At 40.3% G+C, this 15,553-nt stretch overlaps 1 protein-coding gene across 3 annotated transcripts in view; it reads left to right on the top strand.

The window, feature by feature from the left end:
* IL31RA (interleukin 31 receptor A) overlaps positions 1-4,309 on the top strand; it is a 37,608-nt gene extending 33,299 nt beyond the window's left edge. For all 3 annotated transcript variants that reach the window (XM_030005493.2, XM_041120937.1, XM_041120938.1), the window contains exons 15-16: positions 321-399; positions 1,236-4,309. In XM_030005493.2, the coding sequence (XP_029861353.1) occupies positions 321-399; positions 1,236-1,835 (679 nt within the window). In that variant the 3' untranslated portion in view covers positions 1,836-4,309. The remainder of the gene's footprint in view (positions 1-320; positions 400-1,235) is intronic.
* The last annotated feature ends 11,244 nt before the right edge of the window (positions 4,310-15,553 follow it).

Below are 15,553 nucleotides of genomic sequence, written 5' to 3'. Positions count from 1 at the left end.
AGGTTTTGTGTACAGCCTTAATTTGGCATGATAATATTTGATCTACCATATAATAAAAAAAAAGACTTTTATGCATTAGTAATTTTTCTGCAGTGAACCTCTCTGTAGCCCAAGATTTTTATTTGTTGAGATCTTTTGTAATAAAAATGAATGTGAGGGAAGACAATTTTAATTAAAAAATACTGTGTTAATACAGGAAAGACTTCTTTTGTGAAAGTTTGATATTTTAGCAGTATTTGGGCTTTCTAGAGATTTGTTCATTTTATTTTTAATAATCCATCTCTTTCATTATTTGGCTAAAATTCCTTTCTCAATGATAGGTTTAAAAAGGTTTGCTGGCCTGATATACCCAATCCTGCAGAGAGCATTGCAGTGGAGTGGCCTCTTGATACATCCATGGTAATAATTGCAATTTCATGTATTAAAGAAGGGGTCAAATGGAGAGAGAAGTCTTTCTCTGACAGTTATTTTATGACTAAATAAAACAACCTGTTGAGTTTCATTCTTCTGTTCAAGTGCTATAAAATGCTCTTCCTTGTATTTCAAACTAATAGAACAGATGCATCTTTATAAAGTATATTCATTTAATTCTTATACGATAGAGAAATGTTTTGAATTTATAAAGTGATTGGTCAACATGTTTTATTAAATAAAGTCAATTACATTTGCTCGGATTATTGAGTCTACTGAGTCAGATTCCCACAGCTGGATATTTCCTCCCTTCTCCACCAAAAAATGCAGTGCAACATATAGTAAAATTTGGTGTATATTATTGTACTAACATTTCTGTCTTTTTTATTGTTGGATATTTTTTCCTTATTAAAGTTTTGATGTTTATTTGAATGAAGTGGTGTTGGTCAGGCTTACATAGAAAGTGTAATCTGTGGAGAATGGGATTTAAACTTTTTTTGTCTGAAAAATGGCTCGTTAGAGTAGAGAAGATGGAAACAGTCCGAGCCTGATTCCAAGCCTTCATTGAAACTCCTTATTTTAGTTAGCACAGAAAAGCTAATATGAAATTGTTTAACAAATGGACAGAATGACATTGTCATTTTTAGTACTTGTTCACATATAACTGAATCCCAGCTGAAATGCACATGAACTCTTTATTAATGCACTCTTAAAACTTAAGAGTCAAACAGAGCTCAAATGGCAATATTTTATATATTAAAAAAATAAACTAATACATTATCTATCCCTATATAACTTTCCAATTTATCTCTTTGTACTGACAGAATAATTCATTTTTGAAGGGAGTGACACCTGAGGCTAAAACCATAGACTGTGAAGACATAAGTGTTTTGGAACATTGTTTCCCTGAAGAAAGTCAGGAAGGATCACTACTAATGAATTGTGAAAACCATGTTTCTGAATGTACTGATATTAATACAAAAGGCATGATTAACGGAGATAAACAGATACTGTATAATGAAGAAAATGAAGTTGCTAAATGTTTTTCACCATCCATGCCTTATATAATTACTGATCAAGATATCAGAAGTCAAATGCATTCAGCTTTGATACCAGCGAAGGAAATCCACGCCGTAGAAATGCTGGAAGATGATTTATGTGAATCCCAACAGACTTCAATTAAAAATGAAGAAGATGATAATGAAGAAGTTTTAAAGCTGGAAGATTTCAGTGAAAAAGCACTGTTCAATCCATACCTTAAAAATTCTGTTAAAACAAGGGAATTTCTTATTTCTGAGAACTTGCCAGAACACAGTAAGAATGAACCCAAAAGCCAGTCAGCTGTCTTACCTCCTTTTCAACAAAATGTTGCAGGACAGTCTTACATAACACTGGACATGTTTGGGCTGGCCACAGCTCATTAGCGTGAGAAAACTTTCGTTTGTAAAGTCCCCTTGTGATATGTATCTTGGCACTGCTGCTCATATGTATTCATATGTTCTAACCTGGCAGATCTCAGTTAATTTGGATGAAAACACCCCCTTCCTTTGAACAGCTGTGAAGTAATTTTTTGCACTGTGTTCATACCCATCAGGGTTCACTTTCAGTGTGGGGTGGGTTTTTTTTTTTTTGCTTGTTTTTGTTTTTTTTACCAGATAGATGTGCCAGTAGTGAGGCAAAGGAAGTAGCTTTTCTTATTTCTTCTTAGTTCTCCCATATCAGTCTGATGAAGCAAACTGATCTTTACTGCCGGAGCATCCAGCAGTGCAAGCAGCTCACCGATTTTTTTCCCCCCGGCAACCAGTTCCCATGGCTGAGCATTGCTGGGGAAGTGGGGACTGACTTGAACAGAGCCAGGATCTGCCGAATCCTTCCTTAAGTCACGTGGAGTAGAACTACTTTCCTGTTCTTATTTCCCTTGATTGTTTTATATCTTATTTTATGTATAGTGTTCCTCCTGCTCTGCAAATACTTGGTAGATTTCAGTAATTGTCTTTTTGCATCCTGACTCTTGAATTAGTGGTTTTGCTCATAGTTTCTCTGTCTTTATTGAGAGGATATTTGTTATGTATATGCTATTGACTTATCTGCATTTTGGAACAGGTAGGATTATGCTGGCTTTGTTGCTTCCTTCCCTTTCTCTTATGTTTTTAATCATCCTCTGCATTTTGTGCTGCTGTTCTCTCCTGTTTGTTTACTGCCTTTAAAAACTCTGTTTACTGCAGGATATCTTCTTATCTTGTTCCTTTGCCTCTAATTCTCCCAGTTTAAAACTGTGTTTCCTAGTTGAGGTTTTGATATTTTGGACTGAAAAAAAATTCAACTAAATACAGCATCCTGTGTTGGAATAAACACTGAATTTATATTTAGGAAATTATTTTTCTGGGAAGTATTGGAAAAAACCCTAAGTTTACAAAATATCTCCACATATCCTCTGGTAACTGATTTAGGATTGGAGATTTCTACATGAAGGCTATAACTTTCGTAATTTGTTTTATGATTTTGATAAGTCATAAAACTACTTGTAGTTTCCATTTTATACAGCAGCAATTAAGCAGGAAGGTCTCCATCACACTATTTTTTTTCAGCAGGAAAGAGGCTATACTGTAAAATTCTTAACAAAATATATACTCTTGTTAAATGACATGTTAAAAAAAAGAGATGGAGAGTCAACTCTAAGTCAAATGTGTTGAAAAGGGGTGTTCGGTATGACACGTGGCATATAGCAGTTTTAAGACTTCAAACTATTTTCACAGTATTTAAAGGCTTGACGTTATCAGTCTTGTTTGTGCATAACTACAGACTTCTTTAGGAGTGAAAAAGATACAGGAGTCATGGGGATAGAAAGTGAGAGACAAATGTGAATAGGAATAGAAAGCCTTTCCATTCTGTGCAGGAAGAGGAGTGGGAGAATGGAAAATACATTGTCCAGCATGAATGAGGAGGCTGAGCCTTACCCTGGATGTATTGGCTCTTACTTGCATTGTGTTGGGGAAGATAGGGTAAAGCTTGCATGTAGGCTTTTAATGTATAGTTTGGAAGCTGCTTTTACTTATAGCAATGTTTGTTTAGTTTCCAAGAAAGAATGAGAAAGTAATTTCTGCAAATGATCCTTGTACAGCAATGCTGATTTCCACTGCCCCAAGTTTGTTGAATCACTTTCCCAACCACAGTGCTATAAGCCAAAATGTATGTATATTTGTTCTTAAAAGCCCTTGCTTACTTATCTAAGTCATGCTCTGAAATGAGCATGGGACACAGCTTTGCTTGGGTCAATGTTCCTGCTTCACTCGCTTCCAGACTTGTCACTCACAGCTACATTGCCATTTCCTAGGATTCAGAAGTCACTGACTCAGGCACAGCAGTTTTTTTCCCCTTAAATCTCAGTATTTGTTTTAATATCACAAGATTTTAAAATAAACAGATACAGACGTATTTTGGGGCTTGTCTAGGAATTGTTTAGCAGCCATGTGAAAGCTGCATTCTCTGAGTTTCATGGTTGAGTTAGTTAAAAAATAAAAATAATGCAACCTTTAAGAGATTGTTAGAAAGGGGAGGTCCTTGCTGGGTGGTTTGTGCAGGGTCTCTCTGTAACATCTATTAGCTTCTGGAGGGTAAGTAATAACCTGCTTTTCTATCCCATTTTATTTCCTTCTCTGTTGCTATTCTGCTTTTCTCTCCTCACTTCTGATTTCCTTGCCCATTATTTTCTCTGAGAAGGAGTAATGTAATAAGTGTGCTCAGTACATCTCAGAAATTAGGGCTGCTTTGGAATGCCAGCTTTTTGGACTTGGTTTGTTTTGCATTGAGAGTTGTACTCTTTCTGACCTTTTACAATTTGTCTTTCAAACTAATGCTGTGAACAATGAAAAAAATAAAACTGAGAGCACGTGGAAAAGTTTTTATCAATTTTTACTAAATACACCATTTAGACATTTTAGATTTTCATATTCATTTAGAAGTGTGATCCTGTTTTGAGAAGGATCCACAAATAGATTGGGTATATAGTTATTCCACTTTTATAATGTCCGGTAGCAATGGCAGGTTGGACATTACAATACTTCAGCATTGTTGATACATTTTTTTATAGAACACCTCATGTCATTATTCCTAGAGAGCAGTTTTCCTAGATTTCACTTCACCATCACTGATCTGAAAAACGCCCATTTCTATCCCTCCTTAAAATGCAGAAAATTAATCTCTCAGGTGTATGGGTCTTTGCAAGGTTAATAGAGATCAGCTTGCGGCATAATTTCAAGAAGATACTGATGCATCTTCACACTTGTCATTCTTCTGTGTATTAGACAAATAATTCCTTTCTGACCTTAAGGCTTATGCCCTGCAAATTATTAATAGGTTATGTTTTTCACTTATCAGACTTTCAGCTAAATTTAAACGTTCAGTCTTTTCTTACCTGAGTTTACCTTTAACTCCCCAGAATTTTGAATTCTTTGACCAGGAATCCCACAAACTCTTTGATATAACAGAGTAACCTGTACTAGGCAAATTTTCCATGCTACATAACCTATGATATTTCTGTGTTCCTCACGCCCTTTACAGTTGCCCAAATAGGGGGAAAAGTATGTTAGTGTTTAATGCAGTGAAGGGAAGAAAGCTTTCTTACACCAGTTAGCGTGCTCCTCCAGAGATGATGTGATTGCTGAACAGCTGCTGTAGATGGACTGGCAAGGGGTCTGACCTAGCTGGTACTATTTAGTGTTTATCTTGCCACAATATGTATTTCATTACAGATAACGTGTTGTCTTTTCCTATTCCTGGAAGATTAATTTATTAGAAATAGATCTCTTTTTGAGATAGTTGATGACTTCTCAAGATAGATGTTTCAACTTCTGTTCACAAGTGAGAACTTACTCAGAAGAGTTGCAACACTAGTCCAAGTTTGGTATCTCCTGTAACAGAGGTAAATGCATGCAACAGAGCCCTAATCTGAGCGCAGAGTGTGTGTGTGTGTGACACTCAGCTTCTGTTCTTGCTCAGCAAATGGGTTCATGTCACCTTTGCACAGCTCTGCTACAATTCATTTTTACCAGTTTTGCACAGTGATGCCATAGGCATCATGTTTGTATGTTGCTTTGAGATTTTACACTGCAAGATGGGCAAAGGAGTCCAGGAAGTCTGGACGTTCTTCAAGAAGAAAATCGTGAAGGCACAGGAGGAGGCTGACCCCATGTGCTGAAGGACAAGCTGGCAGCGAAGAAGACCAGCCTGACTGAACAGAGAGCTTTGGCTGAAACTTGGCGGGGGAGAGAGTTTATGACCTTTGGAAGAAGGGCCAGGCAACTCAGGAGGACTACAAAGATGTCATGAGGTTGTGCAGGGAGAAAATTAGTTGGGCCAAATCTCAACTAGAACTTTAGCTACTGCAGTAAAAGACAATGAAAAAGTTTCTATAAATACATAAGCAACAAAAGGATGGCTAAGGAGAATCTCCATACTTTATTGGATGCGGGAGGAAACACAGTGACAGAGATGAGGAAAAGGCTGAGGTACTTAATGCCGCCTTTGCCTCAGTTTTTAACAGTAAGACCAATTGTTCTGAGAGTACCCAGCCCCCTGAGCTGGGAGACAGGGACAGGGAGCAGAATGAAACCCCCATAATCCACGGGGAAATGGTGAGAGACCTGCTACACCACTTAGACACACAGATGTCTATGGGACCAGATGGGATCCACCCAAGGGCACTGAGGGAGCTGGTGGAAGTGCTCACCAAGACACTTTCCATCATTTACCAGCAGTCCTGGCTAACCGGGGAGGTCCCAGTTTAGAGACTAGCAAACGTGATGCCCATCTACAAGAAGGGCCTGAAGGAGGATCAGGGGAACTACAGGCCTGTCAGCCTGACCTCGGTGCTGGGAAAGGTTATGGAGCAGATCATCCTGAGTGCCATCACACGGCACAGGACAACCAGGTGATCAGGCCCAGTCAGCATGGGTTTATGAAAGGCAGGTCCTGCTTGACTGACCTGATCTCCTTCTATGACATGATGACCCACTTAATGGATGAGGGAAAGGCTGTGGATGTTGTTTACCTGGAGTTTAGTAAAGCCTTTGGCACCATTTCCCACAGCATTCTCCTGGAGAACCTGGCTCCTCATGGCTTTGATGGGTATACTCTTCGCTGGGTGAAAGACTGGCTGGGTGGCTGGGCGCAAAGAGTGGTGGTGAATGGAGTTAAATCCAGTTGGTGATCGGTCACAAGTGGTGTTCCCCAGGGCTCAGTACTGGGGCCAGTTCTGTTTAATATCTGTATCAATGATCTGGATGAGGGGATCAAGTGCACCCTCAGTAAGTTTGCAGATAAAAATGTCATGACCCAGACTGGACAGACCAGGGAGTCGTGTTTAATTTGAAATTACCTCTGGCTAAATTAACATGAAACGATACCAAACAATCAGTTAAAGATTTTATTTATGACAGAAGCAAACTGAACTGGGGAGGCATGGTAGTAGGTGGCAGGGTTTCTCACAACGGGAATCGGCATAAAACTACTTCTGTAAACTGTGTAACCCAGGATAACCATGCACATCAATTCAGGGAATAAGGAGATCCCTCCCGTTGAGTCCCGAGGTTCAGAGCAGACCCCCTTTGCTTTCCAGACTCCTTCTCAGAGAAGGGTCGAGGGGCAGCTGGATCCACTCTTAGTCTCAGACTTGGTCAACAGTTTATATCTTGAAACAGATGACGTGTAGGGATTGTGGAAAAGGAAAAGGAAAGAGAGAAGAAGATGGAGAGAAAGGAAGAGAGAAAGATTTCACCAGTCCTGGGTCCAGCGTTGGTTCAGTCAGCTGAGGGTTCCATTCCCGGTGGGCTTGTGTGCCTGGGGCTTCAGTTTGTGTCCTTTTATGATCCTTGCCCCTCCTTTGGGTGGCCACCCGAATTCGTCAGGTTAATGAGCAGTTTTGGTGCCTTTGGGCTTGGGGGTTGTTTGGGGAGTAACTTCTCCTTCCCTGCAGACGTGGCCATTGTTTGATCTTTGTATCAGAACAGCTTATCAGAACAGGGAGCTGCGCACCCTCCAGCACGCCCTCCCCCTCCTGTTGCTGATGTCCGAGCTGATGGGCTTTTCATCTGGGTTCCTTGCTGTGCAGGTTTGTCTTTAAGCAGGACTTGCCCCACCACAATGTTTGAGACATTAACTCTTTCAGTCTCTCACAGACACCAAGCTGGGCAGGAGTGTTGATCTGCTCGAGGGTAGGAAGGCTCTACAGAGGGATCTGGACAGGCTGGATCGATGGGCCGAGGTCAATTGTATGAAGTTCAACAAGGCCAACTGCCGGGTCCTGCACTTCGGTCACAACAACCCCATGCAGCACTACAGGTCTGGGGAAGAGTGGCTGGAAAGCTGCCCGGCAGAGAAAGACCTGGGGGTGCTGGTCGACAGCCGGCTGAATATGAGCCAGCAGTGTGCCCAGGTGGCCAAGAAGGCCAACGGCATCCTGGCCTGCATCAGAAATAGTGTGGCCAGCAGGAGCAGGGAGGTGATTGTTCCCCTGTACTCGGCACTGGTGAGGCCGCACCTCGAGTACTGTGTTCAGTTTTGGGCCCCTCACTACAGGAAAGACATTGAGGTGGTGGAGTGAGTCCAGAGGAGGGCAACAAAGCTGGTGAAGGGCCTGGAGCACAAGTCTTATGAGGAGTGGCTGAGGGAACTGGGGCTGTTTAGTCTGGAGAAAAGGAGGCTGAGGGGAGACCTTATCGCTCTCTACAACTACCTGAAAGGGGGTTGTAGTGAGGTGGGTGCTGGTCTCTTCTATCAAGTAACTAGTGATAGGACAAGAGGAAATGGCCTCAAGTTGTGCCAGGGGAGGTTTAGGTTGGATATTAGGAAAAAATTCTTTACTGAAAGTGTTGTCAGGCATTAGAACAGGCTGCCCAGGGAAGTGGTGGAGTCACCATCCCTGGAGGTACTTAAAAAACATGTAGGTGTGTGTCCTGGTTTCAGCTGGGATAGAGTTAATTGTCTTCCTAGTAGCTGGTACAGTGCTATGTTTTTGAGTTTGGTCTGAGAAGAATGTTGATAACACACTGATGTTTTCACTTGTTGCTAAGTAGTGTTTATACCAAGTCAAGGATTTTTCAGCTTCTCAAGCCCAGCCAGCGAGAAAGCTGGAGGGGCACAAGAAGTTGGCACAGGACACAGCCAGGGCAGCTGACCCAAAGTGGCCAACAGGGTATTCCATACCGTGTGGTGTCACGTCTAGTATATAAACTGGGGGAGGGGTGGATTGCTGCTCAGGGACTAGCTGGGTGTTGATCAGCAGGTGGTGAGCAATTGCATTGTGTATCACTTGCATATTCCAATCCTTTTATTATTATTATTGTCATTTTATTAGTGTTATCATTATTAGTTTCTTCTTTTCTGTTCTATTTTAAACCATTCTTATCTCAACCCATGAGTTTTACATTTTTCCTGATTCCCTCCCCCATCTGACTGGGTGGGGGGGAAGTGAGTGAGAAGCTGCGTGGTACTTAGTTGCTCGCCCAGGTTAAACCATGACAATATGGCACTTAGGGACATGGTTTAATAGTGGACTTGGCAGTGCTATGTTGGACTCGATGATCTTACAGGTTTTTTCCAACCTAAATGGTTCTATGATTCCATAGGGTGCATTCTAGATATAATCCACTCTGTTGATGTTAGTTATTTCCTAGGGCAGACGGGAGCTGAGAATTAATGAGATCTGAAATTTGATTGTGTTACAGACTTTTTGGAGGTACACCCATGCATACCACTCCTAAACACAAAAATGACTTCAGAATTATCTTAATGGTTTTTAACCTACTTGACACACTCATGTCTCGCTTATTCTGAGCTTATTGCCAGGTAGTCTTAAATTACTTGTATGAGCATTTGGATTCCCCCCCCCCCCCCCCCAGCCCCTTTATTGTCTCCCTAATGGTTGTTGACTTTACATGAAGATGTGTTCCGAGTTACCACACCTTGTGCATATATGCCTGTCTTCATCTGTATGAGAAAACTTAAGCATCCTTGTTGTGAGAACAACAAAATTACATACGCAATGGAAAGCGTATTGTGCTGTTTCTGTGCACGGTATTTTTCCATTATGTTGGACATTCACAGGTGAGGAAAGTTCGAATGTTATATTCACTGTTTGCCTCCTTTAGAGTTTGTGCAAGCAGAATATCTTCGGATGTAGACTTTCAAGAAGAGAAGAAGAGGTGGCCCTGTTGCTGCTGCAAGTTGGTGTAGCTTCAGCAGAAGCGATGCAGTTACACAGATATATATCATCTATGTAACTATTATCTTAATTCCTTTGAGAAACTGTCTGTTGAAGTGTTTGTGTACATCTATATATGTTTGTGTACACATGTGCCTGAGCCCAGACACAGTGAGGTATCATAATTAATCTAGTTTTGTGCAGCAATACCTGCAGAGAAGGAAGTTTTTTATGTAATTTATATTGCTGCTCAGTCTCATTCATCAGCGTAGATGAGACTGTAAGCTGCTTCACTGCTGGGATCTTCTATTTTATGTTATGCATGGAGTCTAGCATAAAAGCCCACCAGATCCTGGCCCTTGAGCAGAAATCCTAATCTATGTTTTTACTGTATTTGTTGCTGTGCTTTTAGATTGATGCTCCTTGTTTCAGTGTATATGTATTGCCTTCATGTCCGAGTTTCCCATGTGAGGAGGTGGGTGGCTCCTTCCATTCGCAATTCAGTGCGAACTAGCACTTAAGCATTCTGGATGATCAAGAAGTGAGACACAGGCAGGCTCAAGTTCAGAACTACAGAGACAGTGTAGGTGTATTCTCCAGTGCTCCCATGGTACAGATAATTACTATGATCCATAGTAAGATAGCAACTTTAAATGCCTAGTGACTGCAGCTGTAATAGGCAAGGCAACTGTCATGGGTAAGTTGATTAGATCTCTGCAGACACAAAGATCTTAGGGTGTTAATGTTGGGCTGTGTTTCATACCTGTCAAAATGACACTGAAAGGCTGGGTGGAACAAATGCCAGACACCATGCTATCTGCAGTCTCAGATGAACACAATGTGATGTGGTCATGAAAGTGAGGTTTCAGCTGGTAGTTTTTGCGGTTAAATGGTACCAAATCCTTTGGCCTTATGTTGTCGGAGATTAGAAATTTTACAAGAAAAGATAGTGAATCAACTCTGAAGCTCTACTTCAAGGAAATCTTAGATTTTAACTTTGAAATCTCCCTTGATGGATTCAAGTAAGAGGGCTTTGTTGTAACAGGCATTTCAAGTATTAGGTTGTAACATTCTAACTTTGCTAACCTAGATGTCAAAATAGAAAATGTTGAAGATTCAACAGCACAACCTTTGGGAAGTTATTTATGTAACAAGCAATGCAATTCCAAATCTCAGTGATCACACAAAACAGTGTTTTGTTTTTGTTTGTTTTAGTAACAAATGTCATGCTCCTTAGGATTATAAGAGGTAGTTTGTGAATATTTATTCAATAGGTTTGTTTTACTAGCAGCTATTCTGAAATATTCAGGTAAGATACTCTCCCAAAGGTTACTTGGAAATAACACGTAAAGCTTTTATACCACAAATTATTTGAGACTATATAAAACTTGCTTGTAAACAGCTGAAATGTGTATTAATTTGAGCTAGTGTTACAAGTGGCTTTGCTCTGGTTTCAAATCTACTGCAAAGATAGTGAAAGACTTGTTTTGCTGCTCCCTCTGTTAATGTTTGCCATATTGATAGCAGGAAGCAGGGCCCATTCTCAGTGTAGGTAAATCTTGAGCCCATAAGTATATGGACTTATTGCAAGTTTGGGTAGTTATTAATAGCAGTCTCTTCTGCCTCCTGGCAAGACAGGAGTAAATATACAGTGATCTTATGGTGTGTTTGTAGTAGGGCTATTTATCAGAAAATGTGCTACCATTGGCTCAAAACCAGATCATACCTAAAGCAATTGTTTTGTCCTGTATACAAAGGATGACATTTGTAAATGGACCTGACAGAAAAACATTAAGCATTCTTTTTAGTACAAACTATTCTTAGACATAATGTTTATTAGGCATATTTATTACAAAATACTAACTGTACCCTTTTTGTGTACATTTTGCTTACCAGTTTGGTAACTTGGGTGGGAGGCTCTAAGCAAAATACTGTCTTTTTAACCCCTTATGTCTTTCAGTTTTCTTCACAGTTTTCCTACTTAGCAGAAATTCTACTTTCAGTATTTGACAAAAATGTAATTATTCTAGTGAATTTGGATTAGTTTGTCTGGTCTTTTCCTGGGCTATGATTATTTTGTTTGCCCTTTTTTCCAATAGTAGATAATAATTTCACTGCCACCTTGTTATTTAATTCAAACTATTGTTTTATCTAGGTCTTCTGAACTCAGAACATGAACATGACAATCCAAAAGATTGACAATCCAAAAGTTGGAACAGATGTTTGACTAACATATTCTTCTGTGAAATGAGATTTTTTAAATAGAATATCAAAACATGAACAGAAATAGATATGTATATGTAAGGTGTAGATTTGTTCTCTTAACTGTGTTTAAAACAGGATACTTGAAAAGTAAACACAGAGTGATTATTTTATGCTGCCCATCCCTATGCTTTACTTTCTTCAGCTCTTAAAAGACAATGCATTTGTAGAAAATGCTGTCCCCAAATGGAAATGGGAATAGTTTCAAACAAGTCATGTGTCTAAGTTTGTCTGAGAGATTAATGTCTGTTCCCAGGGTCCTGAGTTATTCAGGTTATTTGGGTGAGCTTTGGGAGCGTGGAGGAGGGTGGAGGGTTACCCCACTGCTCATTTGCTGTGGGATGAGTATGCAGGGAGAGTTGCTGCAGCCCGGCGGGGCTCTTTAGCAGAATAGTCCATCTAAGCCTGGAATAGGCTTGTGTTTCCCAATTCAAGCAGTGAAAGAAACTATGCTATAATATGGTGGTTTATATTTCAAAAGTGCTGTTTTAACATTGACTAGTCCTATTGAGTCATGAGGTCAACACTTTCAAGTTCGAATGTTTGCTACCACCATTTTTCTCAGCCTCTTAGATTGTCTTGATTTTCAGGCATTGCTCAGCCCCACACGGATGAGCTACAAGTGCTTTATCCTTGCTTAAAGCCTGCTGAGCCAACTTTTATATTATCTAGATTTCCGTGTCTGACTCAATAGAACTGAAGTTTTGAAGTGAGTACTTATTTCTCAGAAAAGCAGCCCTATTTAGATTTCCTGGGTCTGTCATTGCTGTTCTCAGACTGCAGTGCTGACCTAGCCAAAGGTAACTTCTGCAGAATTTTCACTATTACATGAGCAACTGTACATCTAATGGAGTTTGATGAAGAAGAAACATGTTTCATAATCATGGAAAGATTATGCAATAGTATTCAGGGATGTCAGAAACAACGAGCACAAGATTATAATCAGGATAAATGCTCTGGGATGCCCACTTAGAACATCACTGAACTAAAATCAACACTTTAGTCTGGAAAAAAAAGAGCTTGAAAGCCTTTCTAAAATGATACTATGGGAAATTACAACCTAATGTAAGAGAACACAAGAAATTTCTTATCTGTAATTCTACCAAATAAGCACAGCACGCTTCTGAAATTAATCTTCTTATAGTCAGTGTCTGCTAAGTCTGGGCATGGCCTTTAGGTTATATTTCTGTTACTGTCTTTACCTCAAGCAGATAGCTTGGGGGGGGGGGGGGGGTTGGGGGTTTTATTTCCTTTTCCTGTTTGTTTGTTTTTTTTCCCCTTTTAGAAGTAGGAATTTATGCTGGCATCAGTAGTTTATGAGCTACAGACATTTTGTATTTACAAAATGTGTTTAAAAATCCTCTGAACGCAGGAAGAATTAAACAGTGGGGGATAGTATCTTTGCTTTTAACATAAAGCTTTTTCATAACTAGCATACTGCCAGAAATGCTTCTATCCAGCTGCCTTCATGACTTGCTGCCTTTGCTGTCTGCTTCTCTCTCCCATGGGCTTACAGCTCCTTCAAACATGCTCCCCGCATTTGCTTTCATCTCCAGCGATTTTTTTACAGCATTAGAGCTTGGCTCACAAATAGGCCCTGAGTTTTGCTTGTCTTTAGGGACTGCATCTTCTGCTTTTGCTTTTATTTTCAGAAGGCCTTAATTGCTTTTACACTTCTGATGAAGGGTATCTGCAGTTTATGAGCCTAACAAGATTTCACGCTGTCTAACCTGCGAGAGGAAGGAAGCAGGAGAGTGTTGAATCACTTTGGGTGAAAATGGACACACAGGAGTTCAGATTGTGCTAATTTTCACCTTTCTTCCAGCACACAGGGCTGGTTCTGTCTCTGTAAGTACTGTCTTTATAAAGTAAAGGATGATCCTGGATCTAAGCTGTGCAGTACCTTTGTCCTAAAAGCGGATTCATTACCCGGTGTGCAATAAACCGATCTCACTCACTCAGGAGGGACGCTACTTTTTATTCAGGCCTGGGTGCTCAGTGGAGTTTCCACAAATCAAGCTCACCAGATTCATCAGGTGTGCCTCTTTAATACAGTGACAATTGCGTATAATTTACTAAACTACTCCTATCTAGTACATATTCAAACTATCTAATGAATATGCATAGAGTTATATAACCATGACAGGTCAAATGCCTTCTCTGCATGCAGGGGCGTCTCGGGTGGTCGGTCGTTTGGGGAGATAGCATCTCCTCACTTTGACTGCTAAGTTGCTCTGTGTCGGGTGGATGGTTCGTTTTCCTGCCAAGAGGGATGCATCATCAACCAGGAAGAATAGAATGATCAGAATGATCTTGGCTACTTCTCTGGGTATTATTAAAATTGTTTGAAGTTGAAAATGATTAACTAACTTAATTTAAAACAGGATTTTGTAATCTACGACAGGACTTTCTATATCTGACATTGTTATAGACGCTCGTGACAAATTGGAGGAGCCAATTTGTATTAAATAAAAGATCGAATTTATTAGCAAGCGATAAAAGAGCAAAACAGCGCTGGGCGGCCGGGGAGACAGTGCTCCGCCACAAGCTCGCACCCAAACAGGGGAAGAGCCTCTTTATTTATACAGTCTTTTTAGTCCCTGATACATGAAGGCTGGCTGGTATCTTCGGTATCTTGTGCCATCAGGTGTTAAGTGGTCGTAATTTGCCTTCTGGTGGTTGTTGGGATGAAGGCCGAAGTCTTCCTCAGCTGTTCTTTAGGTGACTCAAGTCCCATTCATGCTCTGTAAACGTTTCTCTACATATGCTAATCATCGGTACTCATGGTCTTAGATAAGTGAAGAATATCCCTACCTCCACATGCGATTTCATGAACAAAGTTAACCCGTTCATTACAATCCCCCCTTTTCTATTTTATCCTGATTTTGTTCATTAAATCGATCTAATACTTTTTTTTTTCCGCCCGAGGATAGGATTAATTCCTTCATCCTCTATTTGTTCATATTGTTTTCGTAACAGCATTAAGTGTGCAGCTTCTAAGCGCCCTTTAACAATAGCGATCAACTTATTAAAAATGCATGGCCCAAAAGTCAAAAATAAGATCAACAAGATAAGGGGTCCTGTAATAGTTGACAATAGGGTGGTTAACCAGGGTGAATAATTAAACATAGACTCATACTAGCTCTGTTGTGCTTCCCTGTCTTTCTTCCGTTTTTCTAACCCCTCCCGTAGCTTGGCCATTGTATCTCTAACTACTCCAGTATGGTCAACATATACACAACACTCTTCCCGTAGGGCTGCACATAACCCCCCCTGCTGCGTGAACATTAGGTCTAAGCCCCGTCTGTTTTGTAATACTACTTCTGATAAAGACCTAACAGACTGTTCTAGGGCTGTCATGGCTTTTTCTATCCTAGCCAAATCCTCGTCGACTGCTATTCTTAAGGATTGAAATTCTTGATTTTGTTGTATGAGGGAGGTTATTCCTGTACCAGCTCCAGCAGCTCCGACTGCTATGAGGGTTGCTACCGTGAGGGCTGTCAAGGGCTCACGTTTTTTGTATGTGATGGGCCTGAGTAGTTTGATAGTTATAAATAAAATCTTCGGGATGGTAAATAAGCTTAGGTATTACAGTTACTTGTAAGATAGTAGTAGTCTGTACAATATTGTTATTATCATCTTCCTCTGTTACGACTGAATTTGGTCTTACACCAGAGGGTT

Source organism: Aquila chrysaetos, chromosome Z (assembly GCF_900496995.4).
Source record: "Aquila chrysaetos chrysaetos chromosome Z, bAquChr1.4, whole genome shotgun sequence".
NCBI classification, from domain to species: domain Eukaryota; kingdom Metazoa; phylum Chordata; class Aves; order Accipitriformes; family Accipitridae; genus Aquila; species Aquila chrysaetos.
The sequence above is the reverse complement of the archived record's forward strand: the minus strand, read 5'-3'. Positions and strand labels throughout refer to the sequence as shown.